At 39.3% G+C, this 26,068-nt stretch overlaps 2 protein-coding genes across 2 annotated transcripts in view; one reads left to right on the plus strand and one right to left on the minus strand.

Annotated features, from left to right (window-relative positions):
- On the minus strand, positions 1 to 24,642 carry TIMP4 (TIMP metallopeptidase inhibitor 4). Its single transcript, XM_079967347.1, has 5 exons — positions 24,270 to 24,642; positions 8,851 to 8,948; positions 5,731 to 5,845; positions 4,251 to 4,375; positions 1 to 2,401 (listed from the first exon to the last, which is right to left on the minus strand). Exons 1-5 carry the CDS (start codon positions 24,397 to 24,399, stop codon positions 2,204 to 2,206), a joined length of 666 nt encoding a protein of 221 aa, XP_079823473.1. The 5' UTR covers positions 24,400 to 24,642; the 3' UTR covers positions 1 to 2,203.
- The window catches only part of SYN2 (synapsin II), a 173,397-nt gene that overhangs the window by 95,719 nt on the left and 51,610 nt on the right, over positions 1 to 26,068 (plus strand). The window lies entirely within an intron of this gene.

Below are 26,068 nucleotides of genomic sequence, written 5' to 3' on the forward strand. Positions count from 1 at the left end.
TAAAAACTTGTGCTACTATATATATTATATATATTCATTTTCTATGGAGTCACATTTCTGGGAATTGTTGTGGTACAACAAACAAGTTGACTTCTACATTCTGCAAAATCTATAGCATATTCAGCTGTTTAAACACTGTTTTAGGAAGTAGATATCCTTCATAGCATGTTTCTACATAACAGTATGGTCCTAAGCATGTTTACTGAGTAGTAAGTCCCATTGTATCCTAAAAGGTGCCTGTGTCTGCAGCATATGGATCTGTCCCACTGCCTCATAATGCAATTTGCAAAACAGGTGGAGAACAGTGGCATCTCCACTGGATTATGAAATCGTCAGAGATGCTCATGGTCAAGGGAGAACACTGTTCCTGCTTCCTCTTTTATGGTGTATCTATAGAAACAAATTTATGAGCTGGGGTGAATGCATAGGTCATAGGAAGTTGTTTTATACTGAACCAGACCATTGGTCCATCTAGCTCAGCGTTGTGTACTCTGGCTGGTAACATCTCTGTACCGTATTATGCAGAAGCCTTTGCTTAGCTGCCTCTGGATCCTGGGGATTGAACCTGGGACCTTTTGCATGCGGGGCAGATGTTGTCTTACTGAGCTGCAGCCTGTGCATATTCTGCTGTAAAATGGTGGTGGACAAAAAATAGGTATCAATAATTAGGAACTACAAGCAGGTCAGTGGCCAGATCACCATCAAGGGATATCATTAGAAGGTTAGCACCTCTTTAATCGCCTGCTCCAGAAGTTGGGACCCAAACCAGTCTCTTCAAGTTACAAGAAAAGAGATTCTGGCTAAACACCAGGAAGAACTTTCTGACGGTAAGGGCTGTTCTACAGTGAAACAGACTCCCTCAGGTGGCTGTGGATACTCTTTCATTGGAGGTTTTTAGCAGAGGTTGTATGGCAACCTGTCATGGATGCTTTAGTTGGGTTTCCTGCATTGGAAGGGGCTGGACTAGATGACTCTCAGGATTCCTTACAGTTCTAAGATTCTATGAATGTAGAACTATTTTGCATGAAGAAACCAGGAAATTGCATACTCAGTAGAGGCCGTTATACCGGAGCTGTCCTTGATTTGTCCCATCATATTTCAAAATATTTAAGTTCCAGGCACTGCATCTGGACATCTATAATTATTGAAGTAGTGATGATCATGATACTTTCACCCCATGTGTGAGGCCACAGCATATCATCCTAGCTTTGTGTTTCAGTCTAAGCTAAAGGTTCTCAAACTCTATCCAGCCTCCTCTGGAAATGCCCTACAATACTTCAAGAGGCACTTGCATTTCATGCCCTAGGATCAATTCATCCATCTTTCTCTTTTGTCCATGTTTTGCTCCCTTCATTTTGCTTGTTTGTGCATAAGTTAGCAAGACTTGAGAACCGCATACATTCTCAAACCACTAGAAGGAAAAAAATGTCTTTTTCTAAGTTGTATGAAGTTGGGTTTACTTGGCCTGATAATGTCATGGTGTTCATTCAGGGGATGCAGATGTCATAATACTTGTGTAATACAATAATCAGCCTTAGTTTCTGTTTTAGAGTATATTCCAGTTGATTGGACTGCTACACTGGATCTGTTTTGATTATCAAATATGTGTTATGAACAAATCCTTCAAGACAAAGATAAGGCTAGATGAGACATAGTAAGTAGCATACAGAAGAGTGAAGTAGAACATTTTAAATGGCACTCACAAAACATTTAACTTGAATAATCTGAAATGGGAAAAATAATCTTTCATCAGACTTTTTACAGCAGACTGTAATAATATACATACTGTCAAAGCTCTTATGCCTCATGCTACTCCATTTTTTTCAGAAGTGCTATTTTGGAATAAAACAGAGCAAATTCATCCTATTAACAGGAGTCCAAATTTTGATGAATCTTGTTTTATATGGTTACATTCATTTTGATTTCAAAAGCAGAATTATTGTTATTGTTATTGTTATTATTAAAGAACAAAGAAGTGCTTCCACATAGTTGCTCTCTAAAGTTTTATCAAGGAGTGCTACCTCCAGGAGATTCATTTCTCTTCTTGACTGGATGCCAATTCTACAACCTCTGTACTTTATTTGCACAGCACAATTTGCTTTTGTTTCTAAGCAAGAGACAGTTGTCGGAAGTTCAAAGCAGCAGTGAGCGCACAGCGTCGGATGGACTTAACCCCCTGGGGCTTTGAAAGAAATTACATGATTCATGGTTCACTGATGTCAACAAAGTCTTTTTCTGGAGGAGGGCCACCACGATACCAACTGCATGTTCCATCACTGCGTTTGATACAGGCGTAATGCTTTGCTTGGTGACCATACAGCTTCCTCTCTATCAGCCAATCTGTCCACAGGCATTCATTTGGTGTAGAAATGGAGCAGGGTACCATGTAGCAAGTAGAAATCTAAACATGGAAAAGTACATTAATATCCCATTTTTTAAAATACTTTGCCAGTGCGTACAATTCTATCTACCCATATCTGCAAAGGAACTGGTACCCAAATTATTAGACTGTAGTGAAATACTGTAAACCTTATGGAAAGTTCAGGGATGAGTTCAGTCTCAGCCAGCATGGCCAATAGTCAGGGATAGTGAAAGTTGTAGTGTGGAGGGCCACACGTTCCTCAGTCCTCTTCTAGTTGCTTTGGGACAAGGGAAGGGTTTCTTCAACATAGAACAGTTTAGATCTTTTGGCCAACCATATATATTATATATGTACAAAATGAATGCATTCCTTCAACGTAGATCATAAGACAATATTGACCAACTTAGTACGGTATATATTTGACTGCACATTTTGTTTCCTGTGAGATGTTACCTTCTTTTAAATATTATTAGTATGAAGAAGAAGAAGAGGAGGAGGAGGAGGAGGAGGAGGAGGAGGAGGAAGAAGAAGAAGAAGAAGAAGAAGAAGAAGAAGAAGAAGAAGAAGAAGAAGAAGAAGAATTAATGTGAATTGGTTAAACACAGTGAAAAGTAAAATAAAAACTTTTCAAAAGATCATAAAAACATTATTTCCGCAAGTTGTTCTTTTGGTCAGACTACAGATTATGCTCTGTTAATGATATGCTGCTATGACGTTATCCACACTTATTTATTGCTCAGATCTTTCCAGGCAAAGGCTGCACTTAAAAGCTCCTTGTCCAAGTGTGTGGGGGTTAGTTTGTTTTTTACTTGGAGCTTTCCCTGTGAAAACCCGCTCCTTAGCACTCAATCGGAGCAAACATCAATTCAGATGTTCCGCAAATTGCCATTTGCTCCAGTTGAGCTTTAAAGAGTGGATTTTTTCAAGGACAGCTCCAGAGGGGGAACAAAAGGGTGCTCCGACATAGACCTTCAAAGTGTGGACAGTGCCTGGAAAGAGTGAAGGAAAAGTAAATGTGAATAAGCCCTATGTCTCTTGCTTTCCCTTCTTTCCTAGCCACAGACACCCTCCCAAAATTGATGTGTGGCTACACAAAAGGTCCCATTAGTGACAACAGGTACTTAAAAACAATAACAGCAACTAACCCTTTACTAGTCACACGGGGTGGGGTGGGGTGAGTTGTAACTGGGGAGGGAAGGGATAAACTTCCCAGTGTGTTCCAGTGAGGCCTCCTAAGATTGTAAAAAAACAAGAAATTTAGCTGCACATTTCACCTTAAGCTAAACATGTAGTCTGACCCTTAGAGTCATGAAGTTTGTATTGATGTTGCACATGTATCTTAAGGACAAATTTCTACATTATGCACATGAAATATGGGAACCAGCCTTGAGTGCATGCACCATTTTTATGATAAACATATATTTTCATGTGAATCACGGCCTATTCGCATCTAATTCTCTCCAGCAGTATCTAGCACAGGTGAGAAAAATGTCCAGGAGATCAGATGGAAATACAAAGAAAAGTTGTGCTAGATATGGCAGGTTAACAAGAATCACCCAAGCCAAGGCAGCTTGATGTGGGAAAGTGTAACACAAGTGAGTGCTTTCCTTCAAGTCAGAATGCATCCCATATTAGTTTTAATGAGAAAAGGCAGGCCAAAGAAGGCCAATTCCATTTTCACATGTTGTTTGATGACAACCTCCATCCCTCCGGATCACTGGCCAAGCTGGTTGGGGCTGATGGGAATTGTAGTCCCAACAACTGCTGGCGGGCACCTTGTTGGCTGCCTGGGCTTATGAGTTCAAACAAATACTCAAATGAAAGAGATTGCCTTGCTCAACCTTTCTTGTGCTATAGGTCTGAAAGAGCAATGATAAGGTATACTTACTTTACAACCACAGCCCATTTGATATCTCTGATTTAGGCTTTTCTTTTGAGAGAAGGTAAGGTCATCCCATGGTTCAATGTAATTGCACAAATGGATAAGAACTTTACCATCATCTAAAATCTGTCCTGCATTGGGGTAAACATCAAAACACAGGATTCAGAATTGCATTCCCAACATTAAAGATACAATCCACATCAATGAAAGGTTTAGTTTTTGACTTCAGTTACTTGTGAATGTCACCCTAAGATTTGCTGAAGCAAAAAATTTTTTTTAACAATGAATAAATACATGGAGCCTGCAATGAAATGTTGCTGTGTAACCCCACCACTAAATAGAATAACACTGACCCACCCTGAGTCTCCTCCAGACTACTATTTTTATTGTTGTTATTTATTTAATTTTCTATCCTCTCTTAGATGCCCAGGGCAGCAAACAACTAAGTACTAAATACATTTGTTTCTCTTTTCCAAATGTGGTTTTTGGAGGCCACTGTGCATACTTGGGCAAAGGGAAGAGTTTCTTACATTTTATTTTAATTTACAAACTACTGTTCTTCTGTATACTTCACCTGCTAGAAACTACTGGGGGTTTTTTTTTGGGGGGGGAGTGTCACATATCGCAAACAGACAGTCAGGCCAATGCAGAGCTTGTCTGAAGCCCAAGGCAGGAGTCCTGTTAGAATAAAATTATAAACTCAAACAAAAAAGCAGCCAATCTGTTAGCTGGCTTAGTCCTCCAAGGCATGGGCAAGTGTACCTGGCTGCCTCCCTCTTGCACATGCCTGGACACGGTGATAGCCACTATTGGAGGTAATGGCACAGTTCAGACTTCTTTGAGTTTTTAAATGTTATTTAGTACTGTAGTTTACAAATTTGTCTCCGTATCTGAAATGGCAAGAAGGACAACTTTTTGAATTAAAACAAGGGGTGCAATTGTAACAGAAATTTCTCTGGGTTGTATCCAACTAAATCACTGCATGTGCAGACAAGTGCAACAGAACTTCTCATCCTAAGCCTACTGCTATCTACTCAGGAGGTTGCCCCAATTAGCCCAATCTGCTGCTTGGGTGGTGGCGCAGGGGCTTCTTGGCCCAGATCCCACTAATTCTGCATGCTATTGGATGCCAGCGCAAGGGGGCCTTTCCTACCCTCTCATCCCGCTATGGCTTCCTCAGACCCATACTAGAGAGTCAGGAGAATTCCCATAAAAGCAGGTAGAGGGGAAGAGGGGTTCATGCTGTCTGCCAAGCAAAAATGCTTGCGCTGCTGGAACAACCACAAGAGCGCAATGCTTTAATTCCTCCCTTTGGTATCATATTACTTATGCGAGCACAGTTTTCCATAGCAGCACAGCCCAAACTTTGGCTTTATATGGGCTCCAGTATTTATATTGTTAAATAGCATAATAAGCTCTTGATTCCCACTGGCCATGGTACTGTAATATATATTTTGTGTACTGCCTTGGCTTCTATGTACTGTACCTGTAAGGAGATATTGCTTCTTGTTGTTAGCTTCTAATTTGACCCCACAGAGAGAGGAATCGAAAGGTGTGAAGACATATTGAACATCTTTCAACTTTTCAAATCCTTTGAACATCTGTATTAGGCAAAAGGAAGAAAAAAGTGTTGTGACTAAGATTTTTTGTGAGGTTACAATTGATACCTTGCTGGTATGGTGGGTGGCAGTACAGCTAGATAAGATTGTTCAGCTTTGTGGCTTGACTAGCCAGTATGTGCAAGCTTCTGTCCACAGGGTAGTCCTCTAGGACATAGGAGCCAGCTCCTAGGGACTGTGGGGGCTTCGGCCCTCACAATAAAATATTTGAGGGGACCATGCTTGCCCAAAGTTGATGGGCATTCCCATTCAAATAGTGTGTGTGTGTGCCACATCATGTGATCAATTATCCGGAGAAGGGCTTACCTGGGCCCCCACAATATTTTATTCACGTTGGCATGCCTGCTCTGGGAGGGCTAGGGGAGGGCTTACAGAATACAGCAGAGTAGGAATGTCTCCCTTCTAGCTTGCTCCTCAGTTATAAATTGGAGGCTAATCAAGCCATTAGCCAAGGCTGCAGTTAAATGTTTAGTTATACAGTTTAGAAATTCTACTTTGCATAGCAACAGAACCATGAATAAACCACAACAATGTCTAACATAAATAATTTTGACACAAATATTTGCTTGATTAGCCTGACAGTTGTGTAAGGCTGAGTTCTAGCGTTGTATTAAACCCTGTTTTAAGTATGAATTTCAGAAAAGTGACATATTCAGTTTTGGCCTTTTATGCTGAGCCTCTGTTCTTGATAGTATTATTTTAGTTTCCTATTGTCCAATGCTCACATGGAAAGTATTCAGGCAAGTTACTAGAACTACAAATTCCATTTTTTCCAACAATTGAGCCTACTAGCTGGGGATGATCAAATTATAGTCCAAAGACATGTGGAAGGCACCATGTTGTTTACCCCTGAATGGCATAATTCTTTCTTAATGCACACAAAAAGCCTATGTATATTATTTTTGAAAGGAAATCATGAAATGCGCCTTCTAAATGACTTCCATCAGCAATTGTTAATGAAATGCAACTGTAAATGAGTTCCCATTATTATATCGTGTTAAGTGTTGACAATTGTAAACAGCTATAAATTCAAAATATTGCTGAAAAATATGTGTCTAAAGTTTAAATGCTGAACAGAAAGGTTTATTTAAAAAACATAGCAACAGATCTAAATTTAGGCCAACCATCGCAACATAGCACAAGTGAATTTTATCTACCCAAATGAAGTTTACTTTAAAAAAAAAAATCTATTTTATCTTCGCACATTTATATTTTATTACCATTTACAAGGGATGGAAACTATAAAGGAATGTCTCAGGTCTATAAATATTCTAACATGTAAGACAACTATGCCTTTACAGTACCATTTAAGTCAAAGCACAAATTTTGAACTTCCACTCAAAAGTTTATGTATCTTGATTTTTCCCCCTAATAAAATGTGTTCATCGGTAGCAGTGCTCTCTGCTGAACTCATCCAAGCAAATATGATAGGTGGGTGCTTAAGTGTTTGCCAGTACAAACTGTCACGAAGCACGTGTTGAAGTCAGCGCAGATATGGGAGAAATTGGTCTTGCAAATATCATAACCACAAGGCTCCTTCAGCCTCATAACTGCCCTAAATGGAATTCCCCAGATGCAATGCAGGTGGAAAAGACTTCTCTACTGCCAGCTACACCGTGAAATATGTTCTATTCTGTGTTCAATGGGATTTCTTTCTGCCACTTGCAAAAGAGAAAGAAAGAATGCAGCTGGAGAAGCTGCTGAAGCTGATGAAAAGTTCCTCTGGATGTGGACCCAACCTGAGTATCAAGGAACAATGCTGGATCTAAGAGCATCCTCAGACTTGCAACCCTGACCTTTCAGGTGAACCAGAATATTGGCTATACACAACTACCGTTACTCATTATCAAAATCAAATGACACCTTTACACTTATTGCTGACTTTGAAATTAGAGACAAATGTAGATTAGACAGATTCTCTTTCCATCATACATATTTTCAGAAAGCTTTGTCTGCCAAGAGTATGCATAAGAACCATCTAAACCATGGGTGTCAAACACAAGACCCGCGGGCCGAATCCGGCCCACCAGACTTCGTCATGTGGCCCGTGTAGCCGCTGCCGGCCGCCAGCCTTCACCTTTTCTTCTCGCTTTTTTTTTTTTTTGACACAAGAAAGCCGCCTCTTCAGCGCATGCACGGCAGCCTACAAGCCAGAGAACGTCTGCCCTCTAGCGGCGCCGGCCGTTCTACACAGGAAACCTCCACTTTACATGCATTCAGGAAACCTCCACTTGTTTTTATATTGAGCGCAAGCGGCCCTTTGAGGGTGACCAAACTGCTGATGCGGCCCCCGATGAATTTGAGTTTGACACCCCTGATCTAAACCCATGCAGTGTCCACTCTTAAAGTCTGAATCAACCATTGTAACCCTAAGATTCCTAAACCGAATAGTTGGGGAATATCTCATCCTAGGCTTTCTCAAGCCCCTACCAATTGTGGTATAAAATGAATCTGATACCATATATAAACACTACAGTTGTCAATGTTCTGGTAACATCTTGTAATGTGTTATATGTTGGGCTGCCTTTGAAGACTTCAAAAAGCAGCTGGTGCAGAATTTGGCAGCCAGCTTGTTGACTGGGGCAGGACAGGCTGAACATATAACCCCAATTCTGGCATAGCTGCACTGGCTACCAATTAGTTTCCAAGAATCTGCAAAGCAAAGTGTTTCAATCTGTCCTGAATCTTGTTTCTAACACAAGTACTTACGATTATGATTTTGCATTAGTTGTTTTCTCATACAAGTTCCAATACAAAAAATATATCTCCTAAACATGGATCAGACATGATTACTTCAGAAGCTATAAAATCATGTTACAGCACAATCTTATATATGTCTGATCAGAAGTTCAACAGAATTTATGCCCAGATAAGTAGTATGTGTTGCACCCTTATGTGCACATTGGAAATTGAGTATAAAACTGACCAGGAGTAGTAGTAGTATTCAATGGCATTTAAGCACCATAATAAACAATTTTTTCATGTACCTTTATTTGTTTGATTTCATATCGAATCATTTTGTGAGTATGAAGAGGGTCTTCACTTGATGCGATCACTTTTTCACTGGAAATTTTTGCTCGAATCACTGCAAGTAAATGAAAGCAAAACAGACATTTTAGAATTTATTCACCTGCTCTTTCTGTAGTGTGACATATTATTTGTACTATAAAGCACAGCTGCTGTTATATTTAGTACAGTCTATTTCTCTTTCCCAACGCGGGTGGCGCTGTGGGTTAAACCTCAGCGCCTAGGACTTGCCGATCGCATGGTCGGCGGTTCGAATCCCCGCGGCGGGGTGCGCTCCCATTGCTCGGTCCCAGCGCCTGCCAACCTAGCAGTTTGAAAGCACCCCCGGATGCAAGTAGATAAATAAGGACCGCTTACTAGTGGGAAGGTAAACGGCGTTTCCGTGTGCAGCTCTGGCTCGCCAGAGCAGCTTCGTCACGCTGGCCACGCGACCCGGAAGTGTCTGCGGACAGCGCTGGCTCCCGGCCTATAGAGTGAGATGAGCGCACAACCCCAGAATCTGTCAAGACTGGCCCATACGGGCAGGGGTACCTTTACCTTTTACCTATTTCTCTTTCCCACCCCCATCTAATATGAAGCTGAACGTGATTAAGAGTGGAGTTCTCCTATGGTAATAATTTCACATAGCAAGTGCTAACATCTAGATTTCAACCAAATTCTGTTAAGGCAGTACTGATGCTGTATCAGGCTAGTTCACATGACTTCACGATGGGAATATGTGGACTCCTAAGGAGAGCTCATAGCTACATCGCTCCTTCTCAGTCCTTTGTACTGCTGTGCCAAGATGAGCCAAGGTTTGGTATAGCATTTAGTTCAAATTGGGAGTTCTTATAGTTAAGCTCTCTATTCACTAACCACAAGCTGTAACCCAGGTTTGCTCTTGCATTAGTTCAATATGAGTTGGTAGCAATAAGTAAACTTCTCTCCAAGTACCCTCATATTTCCACACTCTCAGTAAACTACATATATTTTAGCTTTCTGTGCTGTGCAGTCCAAGCTTCTGTGTGCTGCCTTCCACCAGTGACCAGATGAAAATGGATGTCCTTGACTTCCGGTTTGGATCGCAAGCAGTAAGGGAGCGCGGAGAAGCCGCTGAAGGGCTTCTCCGAACTACACGGGTTTTTTTGGGGCAACGCAAAGGCACTGCAACCCCAAAATCTCAAGGGGGCCCCCCTTGAGGGAAACGCTAACCAGCAGCGTTGGAATGGTTCCGAAACTTCTTCGGTTTTTTTTTCATTTTTGAGAGACTTGGGAGTGACGGGACTGAGAAACGCGAACGGTAAGCTCTGCAGACTCCGTGTGGTGATGCCTCTAGCTCTCACTGAAAAGGCGACAAATCTCCGTAACTTTAAGAACAGGCGCCCTTGGTGTTGAGAGACTTATTTGGAACTAAAAATTAAAAGATACAAACTAAGGGAGCGTTGGATGTAAACGGATTAAAATAAGGAGCCCGACCTGTATTTCGGATTTAAGATGGCGCTGGAACTAAAATCGTAAGAGCGAAACAAAGAAACCACCAATTACCTGCTGTAGAGACGGAGAAGTGAAAGTCCTTGCTGGTAGTTTAGCGAGGCAAAGGAAACAAACAAAAAGAAAAGTAGCCAAAGAAAAGGAAATTTTGGAGACTTTGTATCGCAGTGGGGGAACACGAAAGAGGAAGATTAAAAGCGGCTAGGTACAAAGAAAAGACTCAGCGGAAGCTTCAGTTAGAAGTGAAAGGGCCAGCGAGTGAGAGGGGAGAGAAGAAAAGACGGAATATACACAGACTGTAATGGCGCTGAAGGGGAATTTTTCTCCCCTCATTTTTTACACTCTAAATCTTGTTGCAGTGTGAATAAGTACCTATCTCCTCTCCTCCCCAGCTCCGATTATAGACTCTAATTTATACTACTCAGAAAAAGCTAGAGAACTTGGATTATTACCTTCCTCTTTTTATTTCGGACTTTGCCATCCCCTACCCTATATTGATGATTGGAGGGAGACGGTGCAGGACTCGATCTTACATGGCCCGTTAGTATCTTTCTTTTCTTTAACATAGTAACCAGCTGGATTACATTTTTCTGTCCTCCCATAAAGGATAAAAAAAAATTTTTTTTGGACTCCTGATTTTTCTTTCCAGCTTAGCTCTCCACTGGAATGTTCTAATGGGGAGGCTGAGAAGTTAAGAAGTTGGAATTTAGCTGGAAGCCTTCCCCCTTCATGGGCCATCTTTGGATTACATTGGAACTTTGAAAAATCTGGAACTCCCTGCTACTCCTTTCCCCTCCCTCTTCCCTCCCTTTTCCCAACTTAACCCAACTTTCCCCCATTTCTCTCCCTTTCTTTCCAACCTTTTCCAGTCACTCATCTTTTGAAAGAACATTAATCAGATAGATTACTAAATATTGTCTGCACCCCGCTGAAATGGATTAAGCCAAACAAGTGGCTGAAGAGTGACGGAAAGAAGGAGAAATAAAGTGTCTCAACTGAAAACAAAAACCGGACATTGGACACACCTACAACTCCCAACCCCCGTTTATACCATTCCGTCCCCTCCTCTTATACCTTCCCTACCACATAAGACTAACAACTTTTCAATTTTATTTTATTTTATTTTAATACCATATTTTCATATTGTTAATAAGTTTTGATTTGGTTTGATTAAGTAATTGAAACATATGGGTGGTAGTTTGAAGGCAAAACTTTAGATTCCGGAAATCTATAAGGATAAAGTGGAAAAATAGTTTGACCTATTAGGATAATATATGTAAGGTGGGGGGTCGCATGATTGTAGAATTGGACAAAATCGCTTCAACTTGAGAAAGGCTGATTTAAAGATAAAGAGGGAAAACAGCTTAATATACTTAGACAATACTTGAAAGGCGGGGGACACTTGATACTTGGCATTGGATACTTGATGGTTGAGCTTGACCGTATCGCCTTAACTTGACTAAGAGAAGGCTAGTGTATCCCTCCGTAGAAGATTACAGCGGGTTAAGATTGTGCGCCCCCTAGGGGAGAGACATAAGAAAACTAAATACGTGTAAAAACCAAGGATAAAGGGTGAGGGAGGGTAAAGGTGGGGAGAATGTCGGGAAAGAATGGGAAAAAGCCAGTAGGAACACCATCAGAGAGGAAAGCATCTCGACAAGAGGAGATTAAAGATCTAGATATATTATGGCTAAAAATAAAGGAGGAATTTAAACAGAACGAAATCCATATGGAGAGAAAATTAGGAGAGATGCAGGAATCAATTGACAAAAAGATAGAGGGCGTGGTAGGGGAATTGTCAAATAAGATAAAAGAACTAACGACTCGTTCAAAGACCTTGGAAGACTCAAATAAAAAAATACAAAGAGAGATGAAAGATCAGAGAAAGGAGGCAGAAAAATTAAAAGAGAATTTTGGAGAACTGAGTAGGAGCCAGGACCAGGTTTTGGACAATTTAGCAATGATGGAAATGAAACAAAAACAGCTTAACCTAAAATTTAGAGGAGTAGGAGAAGTTAATGAGGACATTAAAGGAAAAATGATCAAGGAATTAGCAAAGTGGTTAGCACTCAATGAAGAGGAAGTTGCACAAACAATAGAAAATGCCTTTAGAATAAAAATAAGGTCTAAACTAACTAAATTGAAAAAGGTTCCGGGAGACTGTTTAGTGATTTTCAAATCAATAGAGATGAGAAATGCAATACTAAGAGAAAGTTACCAAAAAAACCTAATAATTGAAGGTAGACCAATTATTATCTACAAAGAAATACCAATCAGGCTCCTGCGTAAAAGAGAGGGGTACAAACAGTTAGTAAATACTTTGAAAAAGAATGGCATACAACATAGATGGGAGTTCCCTGAAGGGATTTCCTTCTTCTATAAGGAAAAAAGATTCAAGATTACTGAAAGCCAGGAAGTGGGTAAATTTCTGTGTAGATATGAAAAAGATCTTGGGAGGATGGAGGAGAGATATGGAGGGAAAAGTGGAGATATTGAAGAGAGAGGAGGCATAAAAGAGAAGGTGAGGGGGTAGAGGGAGGGGGAGCGGAGGGAGAGGAGGAGGAAGAGGAAGGAGAAGGGCAAGCAGGGGAGGAGGAAGAGGAAGAAGAAGAAGCAGAAAGCAAAACCACCCGAATCTAAATTGGTAACCCACTGGTCTACTAGTAGACAAGCGAAGCAATGAACCTAAAAATCTTAACATGGAATGTAAATGGTATGAATGAAAAAACCAAAAGGAATAAAATTGTAAGTGTCTTGAAAAAGAAAAAGTTGGATGTAATCTGTATACAAGAGACTCACGTAATTAAAAAGCATAAACACATTCTGATAAATAAGAAATTAGGAATAGAATTTATAAATTCCACGGTAGAGAAAAAAAGAGGAGTAGTAACATATGTCAATGAAAAATGGGAACCTAAACTGATCTACAAAGATGAGGAAGGGAGGATATTGGGGGTGCAAATCAACTTCCAGGGGGAAAAACTAAATGTGGTAAACATATATGCCCCAAACTCAAACAAATTAGAATTTTTCAAGAAATTAGAACAAATTTTATTAGAATTAGAAAACAACAGGACGATACTATTGGGAGACTTCAATGCAGTGCCAATACCAGAAATCGACAGACAAACAGAAAAGAAAAAACGAAACCAAGTTACCGAAATCATTTGAAGATTTGGAAGAAAACATGGACTTAGTAGACATCTGGAGACATAAGCATCCAACAGAAAAGCAGTTTACCTTCTTCTCAGAAGTACACAAAAGCTGGGGCAGAATAGATCAAATCTGGATTTCGAGGGAACTTACTTTAAGATCTATAAAATGTGAAATCCTACCGAGAACCCTCTCTGACCACAATCCGACAACATTGGAAATAAAAGGTGTATCACAGGGGGGTTTTAGATGGAGGCTGAATGAATACTTATTAGATAGCGAAGAAATTATTGAAAAAGCTAAAACAACTTTAAAGGAATATTTTGATCTAAACCTCAATGCAGAAACAAACATAGAAGTAGTTTGGGACACAAGTAAGGATGTTCTAAGAGGTTTCTTCATTCAACAAAACAATTATAAGAGGAAAATAAGACAGCAAAAGAAAGAAGAAATTCTTGGACAGCTAAGAGAGTGTGAGAAAAAATTAACAGAAAACCCGAAAGATGAACAAAACATACAAACAACAAAAATATTACAAACACAATACTCATTACTAACAAACCAAGAAATCGAATGGAAAATTAAGTTAATGAAGCAAAAATATTTTGAATCAGCGAATAAAACGGGAAAATTACTAGCCTGGCAACTGAGAAGAAGGCAAAAACAAAATGTGATAAACAAAATAAAGATAGAGGAAGAAGTGATAGAAGACCCAAAAAGAATACAAAAAACTTTTCTTAAATTTTATGAGAAGCTATATAAGAAAGAAGAGGAAGACCCAACCCAAATAGAAAAATATCTAGAGGACTGCAGAGGGAAGACCATAACAGAAGAAGAAAGAACTCAGTTAAATAAACCTATAAAAATAGAAGAAATCCAGATTGCGATAAAAAAAATGAAATTGGGAAAGGCCCCAGGACCGGATGGTCTATCTGCCAAATACTACAAAGTTTTAGAAAATCAACTGATACCAGCGCTTTGCGATACTATGAATAACATCTTAGGAGGAGGAAGAATACCAGAGTCCTGGAGAGAAGCTCATATCACGTTAATCCCTAAACCGGATACGGATAAATTGAGTATTAAGAATTATAGGCCGATATCTTTATTAAATAATGATTATAAAATCTTTGCAGATATCATGGCGAATAGATTGAAAAACTGTTTAGTAAATTTAATCCACAAAGACCAAGCTGGATTCCTCCCAAATAGGTTTATGAAAGATAATGTGAGACATATCATAAATATAATTGAATATCTGGAAACCAATAACGAAATACCGGCGGCGTTGATTTTCATAGATGCGGAAAAAGCGTTTGATAACGTTTCTTGGTTGTTCCTAGTAAAATCCATGGAGAAAGCAGGGATCGAGGGTGAATTTATGAAAGCAATAGAAGCAATATATTCAAGCCAATCGGCTAAATTGATTATAAATAATAACCTTACAAATTCATTTAAAATCGAAAAAGGAACAAGACAGGGATGCCCTCTCTCCCCGCTTTTATTTATTATGGTACTAGAAGTGTTAGCGAATAAAATAAGAACAATTCCAGAGATCCAAGGAATTAAAGTAGGAATAAAGGAATATAAACTAAAAGCTTACGCAGACGACTTAATGTTATCCTTGGAAGAGCCGCAAGAAAGTATTAACAAAGCGCTGGAAGCATTGGAGGAATACGGCAAGCTATCCGGTTTTAAATTGAACAAATCAAAGACAAAAATGATGATTAAGAATCTGGGAAAAGATGAAAAAGAAAAATTAGAGAGACAATACGAAATCAAGGTGGCTAAAAAAATTAAATATTTGGGTATATGGCTCACACCAAAAAATATAAATTTAAACCAAGATAATTACTCGACAACATGGAAGGAAATTAAAAAAGACCTAGATACCTGGAACAGAGTTAAACTCTCGTGGATGCGTAGGATGGAGGCAATAAAAATGAATGTACTCCCAAGAATGTTGTTCCTGTTTCAGAATATTCCTGTGATCAGAGGTCCTAAAATATTTAAAGATTGGCAGAAAACCCTTTCGAAATTCATATGGCAGGGGAGAAGGCCAAGGATTAGATTTAAATTACTCACAGACCGAAAGGAGAGAGGGGGATTTTCAGTTCCGAACCTAAAATTATATTACGAGGCTGCCTGCCTATGTTGGGTTAAAGACTGGATAACCCTAGAAAATACCGATTTATTAGATTTAGAAGGGTCTAACAATAGGTTCGGCTGGCACGCCTATCTGTGGTCAAACAAAGAGAAGGTTCACAAAGGGTTTTCAAGTCATATTATTAGAGGACCACTGTATAAAGCTTGGGAGAAAAATAAAAAACTTCTGGAATGGAAAACACCTTGGTGGCTCTCCCCAACAGATATCCTAATAATCAAAAAAGTAAATATGGAAGAGCAAAGACTGACATATGAAGACCTTTTGATAAGATCTGAAGGCAGCTAGAAATTAAGACCATACGAAGATCTGAAAGGAAAACTAACAGGCTGGTTACAGTACCATCAAATAAACGCAATATGGACAGAAGATAAAAAAGTAGGAATGAATGAAAAGAAATCCAAATTCCAGATTGAAATAATTGAAAACAAAACCAAATTACTATCTAAAATGTACAATATATTACTAGATTGGGATACAAAGGACGAAGAAATTAAGGAGGTCATGATAAAATGGGCAATGGATCTGGGACATAACATAGAATATGAACAATGGTCAAAATTATGGAATGATGGAATAAAATTCACGGCAAGTGTTGCAATTAGAGAAAACCTAGAGAAGATGATATATAGGTGGTATATAACACCAGTAAAATTAAACAAGATGTACAAGACCGGAAATAAGGCCTGCTGGAAATGCAAAATAAAAGAAGGTAATTTCATACATATGTGGTGGACATGCGAGGAGGTGAAGAAATTCTGGAATTTGATCTACAATGAATTAAAAAAATATATTTAAGTACACATTCCCTAAAAAACCAGAGGCCTTTCTATTAGGAATCATTGGAGAAGAAATCAGGAAAGAAGATAAAATTCTATTTCAATACTCGACAGCAGCGGCCAGAATACTAATCGCTCAAAATTGGAAAAGCACAAATATACCAACGGTGAGGGATTGGCAAACAAAATTATTTGAATTTGTTGAATTGGCAAAAATGACGCAAAAAATTAGAAATCAAAAAAATACAAAGTTAATTGGTGATTGGAATAAATTTATGGTCTATATTGAAGGAAATTATAGAAAATTACCAACTATAGCAGGTCTGTTATAAAACTTACGATGTATAAACCAGTAATCAATACCAGCTGTAGAAAATGAAGTTTTTAAACTAAGAAACCCGAAATCAGCAGGGAAGGAAGTCAGTTTGTGTATTTAAATTATGTGCCTAAATTTGTTATGTGTATCAGTCTTTTTTCTTTTCTTTTTTCTTTTTTTCCTGTTTTATGTGTAGATGTATTTTTCCTTTAATTTATTTCCTTTTTTGTGTATGTTGCAAATGAAATTTAATAAAAAGAATTAAAAAAAGAAAAAGAAAATGGATGTCCTTGCTCCACCCCACTACTATTAGGCAAAGAAACTGTTCCCAAGGTAAACAATGTATAGCAGCCTTCAAATAGCATAGCAGTGCTGCTGCTCTGAAGGATGGTTGTACAGTGGTGCCTCACAAGACGAAATTAATCCGTTCCGCGAGTCTCTTCGTCTTGCGGTTTTTTTCGTCTTCCTACCTAAGTCTCAAGCCTCAGGTAGATGGTTGATCATCTACTGTTTGATGTCGGATATCACCAAAAAGAGATAGATAAATGAGGGAATTCTGTAGCTATTCCTGCCTGCCTGTTCCCTGGGCCCTGAGCCAGCAGTCTGAAAACTATTTTGCGCCTCCCTCTACTCTGCCAAACTCAACAAAGGAGAGGTGGACCATGTCAGTTATCCCTGGTGTCCCGTCCCGCCGCCCTTTCTCTGAGGATAATTTTATATAACTGAAATATGTGCATAGCTGCAGTTTTATTGATGGGTGATGCATTTTCAAAGAAACCATACTGAATGAGAAAATCCCACCTACGTGCCACAGTATTTTAAATTTTATTTTGACAGCTTTACAGTGGTACCTCTAGTTACGAACTTAATTCGCTCTGGAGGTTTGTTCTTAACCTGCAACTTCTTAACTAGAGGCGTGCTTTCGCTAATGGGGCCTCTTGCTGCCACTGTGCCGCCAGCACACAATTTCCATTCTCCTCCTGGGTCAAAGTTCTCAACTCGATGTAAGTCTTCCAGGTGAGTGGAGTTTGTAACCTGAAGCGTTTCTAACCTGAGGCATTTGTAACTCAAGGTACCACTGTATAAGAAAAAAATGTTGTTTTGTGTCCTGCAGTATTGCAGAAAGCCCGCTCTAGATATTTCTGTCTTGCAGTCATGAAGAAAATACAGACCCCTAAAGATTTGGTTAACCAAAATTGTAATGATGAAGTCGCTCTCCTGTGTATCAGTATGGGTTGTCTCTTCCAATTTGTGTTCAGCTGTATGCTGTTCTCTTATTTCAGCTGGAGTCAGCCATCATTAGTGTGATGAATGGTAGCCAATTTGGAAATATCAACTGTGATAATTACACAAATTAGCTACTTTGTATTCTTTCAGTGGTAAAATACTGGATCACCCAAGTTTGCTGATTAATACATCAGTAGGGTTTTTTTTTAATGAGTTCCAGAGCTTCAGAACTCATAACAAAATCGCTGGCAAAGACGCTGGGATCTTATTCATTGAGGTTCATGAGTTTGCCTATAAAAGAAATTTAAAAATGTTTCCAACATGCTTCCATAGTCCCCAAACCACACTTCCTTTGAGCAAACAAAATACAATTTGCTGTGTGGCAAATGAGGACATTTGCAAAAGCCTGTTAGTTAGCATTATGGAGCAGAAAAGGTATGTGTTAGCTCCAGTGGCGTAGCGTGGGTTATCAGCACCCGGGGCAAGGCAAGTAATTTGCGCCCCCTAACCCATGGATTTGCGCCCCCTAACCCGTGGATTTGCACCCCCTAACCCGTGGATTTCCCTAACCCCCAGATGTTGCGCCCGGTGCGGCCGGCCCCCCCTGCACCCCCCACGCTACGCCACTGGTTAGCTCCTTCTAGCTTTATAAATCACTGCACTCAACAATGATGTAGATGTCCTGTAGGAAGGAGACTCAAAGCTAGCCCTACCATAAGGGAGAGTGAGGTGACCACCTTAGGCACGATATTTTTTGAAAGGGCAGCATATTGTTAGTTTTTTAATGTATTATTGCTGTATTTATATTGCCAGAGTGTAGGGTAGACTGTTGTAGGATATTCTGCTTCATCTGCAAAACAGCAACAACTTTGCTGGCAGTATTGAGTATTATACAACTTGGCATGACCAGGCAAGGAAGTTCTGCCACTTGCTCTCTGTCTCAGGTGGCAAAATGTCTTGGATGACCTAAAGCAGGAATGGCCAGCATCTTAAGTCCAGGAGGTAGAATTTATGTATTAATACATTTCTGTTAGTGTATATATATTATATGGCTGCTTCTTTGTATATAGTTTAAATTTTTTTTTATATGGCTGTTTTAAGATGGTCTATATCTGTAATGCCTAATAAAGGTTTCGAGAAAGAAAAAAAGAAAAAAGTATTAACTCCTAGCTACTTGGTGGCCATGAATTATAGAAGGGAGAACTATTCTGCCACTTGTGAAAGCTGGATAATTATTCTTTAAGGGCTTTGAATTCAGTTGTGTGGCCAGCTATCCAAGCTTATGGCATAGGTTGTTGCTGCAAAGGAACTTGCTTCTCCAGTATGGGGTCATGGGGTCAAGCTGCTCCTGTTCTAAACAACAGCTCAGAACTCCCAGTTCCTCACAGGCTGAGCAAAAATGTCTTGAAAATATTAATTATTCCACAGGTGTCAGCTGCAGCAGCTGCTTATTATCACCATCACATTATTATTAATATTATCATCATCATTACCTCATTTTTTAGTCTAGAAATCCTCTAGGTACTTTGCAAAACCCCCACAATATTTCAGTATGAGGCTATGGTTAGCTAAGGGTGGAGTGGGGGGGTGGTATATTACTTCCATTTGTCCTCTTGATCATAAGAACATCAGGAGAGCCAACATCATGTACACAAAGAGCATCGATGTTGCAATTCTATTCACACTTACATGTGAGTAAGCATCACTGAATAGTGAAGTAAGCATGCAAAGGACTGCACTTTTGAGACACTTTATATTATTTTTATGCAAAATTTAATTCATCAGCATGGAAGAGGGCCAGATTAAACATGAAATTCTATGAGAGCCTGTGAGGAATATCTGTGAGGAATAGAAAGCATCCATCATCACTAACTAAGACATACATTCTGTTTCCAGAAATATTAAGTATTTTATATAAATAGATACTTGGAAGATGCATATAACTTCTCTCTCCTTACTGTCCATTAAAAAGCATCCAGTTAGGCCTTGATAGTGGGGTGGAGGAGGTAGGGCAGTTTCTATCTGTATGGCTGCTTCTCATGGTCAGGAAGAGTTTATATTATATTGTTTGGCTGGGGCTGCCACAGTTTTCTCTTATATTGCTAACTGAAGGAGTTTCTCTTCGAAACTGGGATCACCAGGCTCTGGTCCTGTCTGCTGCTACAGCGGCTCCGCCGCTTTCAAGAATTCCCTTGTGCCGGAGATATGAATATATCTTACTAATTGTTATATTGTATTTGTTGTGATAAGTCTGAAGTTCCACTTGTATGCACTGTATGCCTTGTAATAGTGGGTACACTGTGATGAACACATTTGTTGTACTTTGTTTGCTATATATTGTAGCTTCGTATGTTGACCTGAACCCGTCCCCCCCCCCCATTTGTGTAGATTCTCACACAGTGGGTTCCTTGTTTTTTGTGCTTACTGATTTCTTTTACGCATTTACCTGAATTCTGGAATCTCTCCTAAAATATACTTCGAGCAAAGATGGTTCTTGACACAAATACAGTGCTCAATATTTGTAATTTTCAGTAGGTAGGCTCCATTTCTTTCAATAACTCTTAAAAGTCTAATTTACTTCCTAGTAGAATCAAGTGTGAGGTAAGATGTAGGAGGTAAAAAATAATGCTCATGTTCTGAAAAGTAATTATTACTTTGAAGCTAGTTTGTCAAGTAAGGTCACATATAAAGGTATATAAACAGTGTGTAGTAGATAACATAATTGTCTACTGTGTGCCCAATATAGAATTTTTGCTGCCATATACTGAAACAAACGCACGTTTAAGAATCATGCACTTGTTTTCTGCCACCATCCCACATGATATTTCTCAATTCCAGCACACCAGTTTATTTCTTCCAAGTTACTTGGGCCTACTTAGTAGCTATGAATGTTTCGAAACTAGGCATAGCTTGAAGCAACAAAAGCAGCAAAACCACTAATCACACAGACAAATGCAACAATGAAAGTGCTTCTTGTTTCATCTTGGGAATGGTAAGTGTTCTGAATTAGCCAAAGGTCACCCATGTATACGGTCTCTTGATTTAACCAGTGCCTGGGATACCCTCCTTCATTCACAAATAATTTTCAAAGGAGCAAAATTAATAAAAAGGAAGAGAAACGGAACGGCAAAAAAAGATAGGAACAGCTGAAGCATTAGCACAATTTTCATATACCTTTAGTATAACATTTTTTTCTTTTCTTCTTTTTGTATTGATTTACTATGTGCTGTGAGATTCCCTGAACATCCCAATGGATAAAGAAACTGCAAACTGAACATTAAAATACCACATAATAGAGTAATATAAACTAGTATATAAAGCAGCTTTATATTATAAATATAAATAAATTAAACTGACATAACCAATGAATACTCATTTGAAAAGATCAAAATAAACTGCGTATAACTAAGCCTAACACATTTTGACCATTCTTCAGTGGTCTATATGTACAATAGGTAATGTATACAAATATGTATATGTTTCTGACCTCTGAGATGGCTGACGTAAGCAAAGCAAATGCATTGGAAGGGCAAGATAAAAGTTTTATAAAGTAGTCAATAAAGAAGTTAATAATTATTAATAACTTAACTAGAACTAAAAATAGTAAAGAACTTTCAAAGAAGTGAAAGTCTGGTGCTAAGAATTTATCATATTTAGATGCTATTCTGCATTCACAGACATACTACTATTTTTCATGTTTTTGTAATCATTCTCTAATTTTTCATGCTCTGTAAAAAGGATGTTCAGACTATGGAAGTGATATTTCTGAATTTTTACAACCCACAACTCTTGCAAAGTAGAGCTACACAAGAGCAGTCATACGATCACTTCCATCCCTCACAGTATATCAACCGGAGCTCCTTCAGTAGTTATAATGTCCTAAGAGAATTCTACAAATATCAACCTCTATCATGCTTCCTTCTCAAGTTTGAATTGGAAAAGGGGGCAGCAGGTATAGACAGTGGTAGAACTACATTTGGGGGGCCCTGAAGTTTGAGCTGTTGTGGGGACCCCTTTGCAACCAGTAACGAGATCTGGGTAACCACTGTTATCTTCTTCAATGGGGTTGTTCCATGATAGATCACCACAATTTAAAAAAATTAACTACTATACCTCAGATTTTGATTAAAATTGCTATACTGGATTATCCCACAAGTCAATGGTGTGGATAAATATTTCCTATGCCTTATAGTTTTCAAGTTATTGGGGGGGGGGCTGGTAAAAATTAGGGAGATGTTATATACATGCATGAATAAAGTCACTCCCTCCGGGATTAGGAGCCCTGAAGTTGAAGCTTCATTTGTTTTATAGTAGATTAGCCCCTGGGTATAGGAAACATTCACAATTCTGTGACCATGCTTCAAAAGCAAGCACCTAATTCATAGGTGGCATTCTTCCATATGCTTTCTGAGCGTTGGCCTTAAGTATAAATGACAATGGCTGTGAAGTGTACTTCAGAATACGGAAATATGGGTTTACAAGAAGGACCTACAACAAAATGCTGCAGCACTTAGTGCTTCTATTCAGCATTCGATCCCCTCCTCCTCATTTTCCTACTACACCTCAGTCAGCATTATGTGACTACTGAGCATGCTCAATTCTCACTGGTCTGTTTTGAGTGGGTGTGCTTTGGCCCCTTCAATTCTTTTTGCTAAATATTTTTGAGCTTCTGAGGTTTCTTCGAGAATGTTGATACACCCCTCTTGTTTCTTAGTGGCCCCATTTTGGCTAGAATCCTGCCAGTAGTCACCAGCTGAGTTTATTATTAGTAGGTATAATAGCAACTATAGTCCACATTAGTCAGTAATATATGCTGTATAGAAAAACTGGATGGTCTTTGCTTTCCCCAGCCACCTGTCACATTAACACTCCAAAGACCTGAGTAAGTAAAGGTTCAGTAGTCCAGATTAAATATGAACCCAGTTATGTTTTTAGTTGCCCATATAAAGCACTTCGAGAATTAAATCTGTTAAGAAACTAAACATTCCATTTTGCTCCATTGTAGCAACTGAGGTATTTGTTTACTTTTAAGTAATGCATGCACTTGGATCAAGTTAGAGTTTTGCATGCCTGGTTTTCAAACCCTAGAAAAAGGTATTTTAAGAATTGTGTAGAGGGATCCTCCCCCTCTCTCACTCTTTTTATATTGATGCTTAATGTACTATTAAACACTGTCAGGAGTCAGAGTCTTCTTTCCTAGTTTCAAACTGGTCATCAGCACAATATCTGTGTGAATATATTTCACATTTCAGAGAAGTGTCATGCACCAGAATTGTATCAGATGCATTTTGAGTACTGCTTTCTTTTATGCATTTAACAGCTGTTTAACTGAAGTAACACTAGCTGGTACTTTTTCCTATACTTCACATTATTCTAGGTTGTCATGTCTGGTGTACGTAATTTAATGAAAACATTACTTAACACAGCCAGATTAAGAAACAATTTAATTGATGGTTTTAAACAGAGTTTGTCATGGCTACAAAGATTTTCTGTCAGCACATGAAAGCAATTAATCAGTATGCAGAAGGTATTGCCTATCCCATAGAGATGCTAATTTTGTGGCATTTTAGAAACTCATGTTCTACATTTACTGTTCACTCTGGATGGAAGCTAACTAGCCACAGCTCAAGCTGAAAATGAAAAGACTACAAAAGTCACATTTTCCTATCCCATTCTCTAATTGTAAAACTTTAGATTTTTAAATATATAGATCAAATACTTAGTAATAAAACTAGGCATTTTATACTTAGACTCTATAGAATATTTTGCAGAAATGTTCATCCATACACAATTTTAAATAGCATGTTTTGAGCATGATACATTCTCAATTTAAAATGATAAAAAGCAGATTATCTTAAAAAATAAGTGAATTAATATCTATTTAGAAAGCAGTGTAACAAACAGAATGCCTACAGCCCCTCCACAGAACACATATAATCACATCCTTATTATTCTACATATTAAATGTCAGAATCTAATGCTCAGAAACTCGTCATGAAGAAAACCCATAAAAGATTTCAGCCACCAATTACAACAAATCATTGCAGAGAAAACTGAAAAGCAAAAATAAACGGGAGCAACTGCTTCCAGATACTTTTGTAATATTATTCTTGAAATCTTTTTTGTGTGTAACCACTTCTTCAGAGTCCCAAACAACCATTATTGGATATGAGCCCCTAAAGGGTTTGCAGAGAAGTATGCCCACAGTTAATCTAGCGTCAGTTGATTTCTTACAGGCAGCATAAAAAGTGTATAGTGTTTATGACTCACCTAAAGCCGAATCGCAGATTTGCTGCTGTGGATGTGCAGGGGCACAGCTGCAAGCCTCTATAAGCTCCTGAATTCTGAGGGTTAGAAGAAGTAGCAGTGAAAATAACAAGGTACTGAGTAGAGGATTCATGCTGCTTGAAACTCGGCTTGCTGGCCAGCTTGAAGAAAATGTTCTTTCGCTCTTGAGTTTATATCTAAACTTCCTAATGACTGTCTGCTTTCTTCTTTGTGCAACCAGCAGTTCAATTTCAGCAGACTTAAAATGCTTTGCGGGGGGGGGGGGGGAGCCCTCTCAGCTCAGCCTGAACATATACTTTTGTTAACTGACTTCTAATGTCCCTGACATAAGACCCCCTTTTTTATTGCCCTGATACTTAGTTGTAACCCCGCCTTCCTTTAAGGAAAAAGCACATCATTGGTGAAAATACTGTATGACAGGTTTGCTCTACCAAAGGAAAGGTTACCTTTTTTGATTGCATCACAGTGTTGTTGTTGTGAGTCATTGTCAGCAATAATCACGAAGGCCTTCCAGAAAACACATTCTTCTTGATTTTAGGCTATTTAGAAGACTTTTTAAAAGGAAGATATAAATTAGCCTGCAATATGGTATGTCATTGTCTGTTTCTCTCGTCAAAGTAAAAATGTATGTCAAAGCCATTGCTTCCTTTCACTTTAAGGCTCAGCTTTAGTTTCATCCCCTAATCTCTCCCTTTTCTTGGAATAATGCCTCTATGCCAGTTGCACAGATGATCATTCATGAAGAGGAAATGTTACAAGCATTGCCTGAGAGGCATACACAGTTGGAACATACAAACGATACCAGGACAGGATTGCAGTAGAGCAGTTTAGCTGCTATCTGGTAATGGATTTGTTTGAAGTATTGATTAACTTTTTTTTTTTAAGTGCCCTAAGTCTGAATTTGTAAGAGGAGCTTCTAATTTAACACCATATTAGCAGTGACCTGAAACAGGAGCATGCAGTTTGCAAATATTTTATGCCCCTGCTAAGTGTGCTCCTTCTTAGCTGTATAATAATAATAATAATAATTTATTATTTATACCCCGCCCATCTGGCTGAGTTTCCCCAGCCACTCTGGGCGGCTCCCAATCAGTGTTAAAAACAATACAGCATTACATATTAAAAACTTCCCTGAACAGGGCTGCCTTAAGATGTCTTCTGAATGTCAGATAATTCTTTATCTCTTTGACATCTGATGGGAGGGCGTTCCACAGGTCGGGCGCCACTACCGAGAAGGCCCTCTGCCTGGTTCCCTGTAGCCTCACTTCTCGCAATGAGGGAACCGCCAGAAGGCCCTCGGCGCTGGATCTCAGTGTCCGGGCTGAACGATGGGGGTGGAGATGCTCCTTCAGGTATACAGGACCGAGGCCGTTTAGGGCTTTAAAGGTCAGCACCAACACTTTGAATCGTGCTCGGAAACGTACTGGGAGCCAGTGCAGATCTCTCAGAACCGGTGTTATGTGGTCCCGGCGGCCACTCCCAGTCACCAGTCTAGCTGCCGCATTCTGGATTAATTGCAGTTTCCGGGTCACCTTCAAAGGTAGCCCCACGTAGAGCGCGTTGCAGTAGTCCAAGCGTGAGATAACCAGAGCATGCACCACTCTGGCGAGACAGTCCGCGGGAAGGTAGGGTCTTAGCCTGCGTACCAGGTGGAGCTGGTAGACAGCTGCCCTGGACACAGAGTTAACCTGCGCCTCCATGGACAGCTGTGAGTCCAAAATGACTCCCAGGCTGCGCACCTGGTCCTTCAGGGGCACAGTTACCCCATTCAGGACCAGGGA

The sequence above is a fragment of the Podarcis cretensis genome (genome assembly GCF_951804945.1).
Source record: "Podarcis cretensis genome assembly, chromosome: 2".
Lineage (NCBI taxonomy): Eukaryota > Metazoa > Chordata > Lepidosauria > Squamata > Lacertidae > Podarcis > Podarcis cretensis.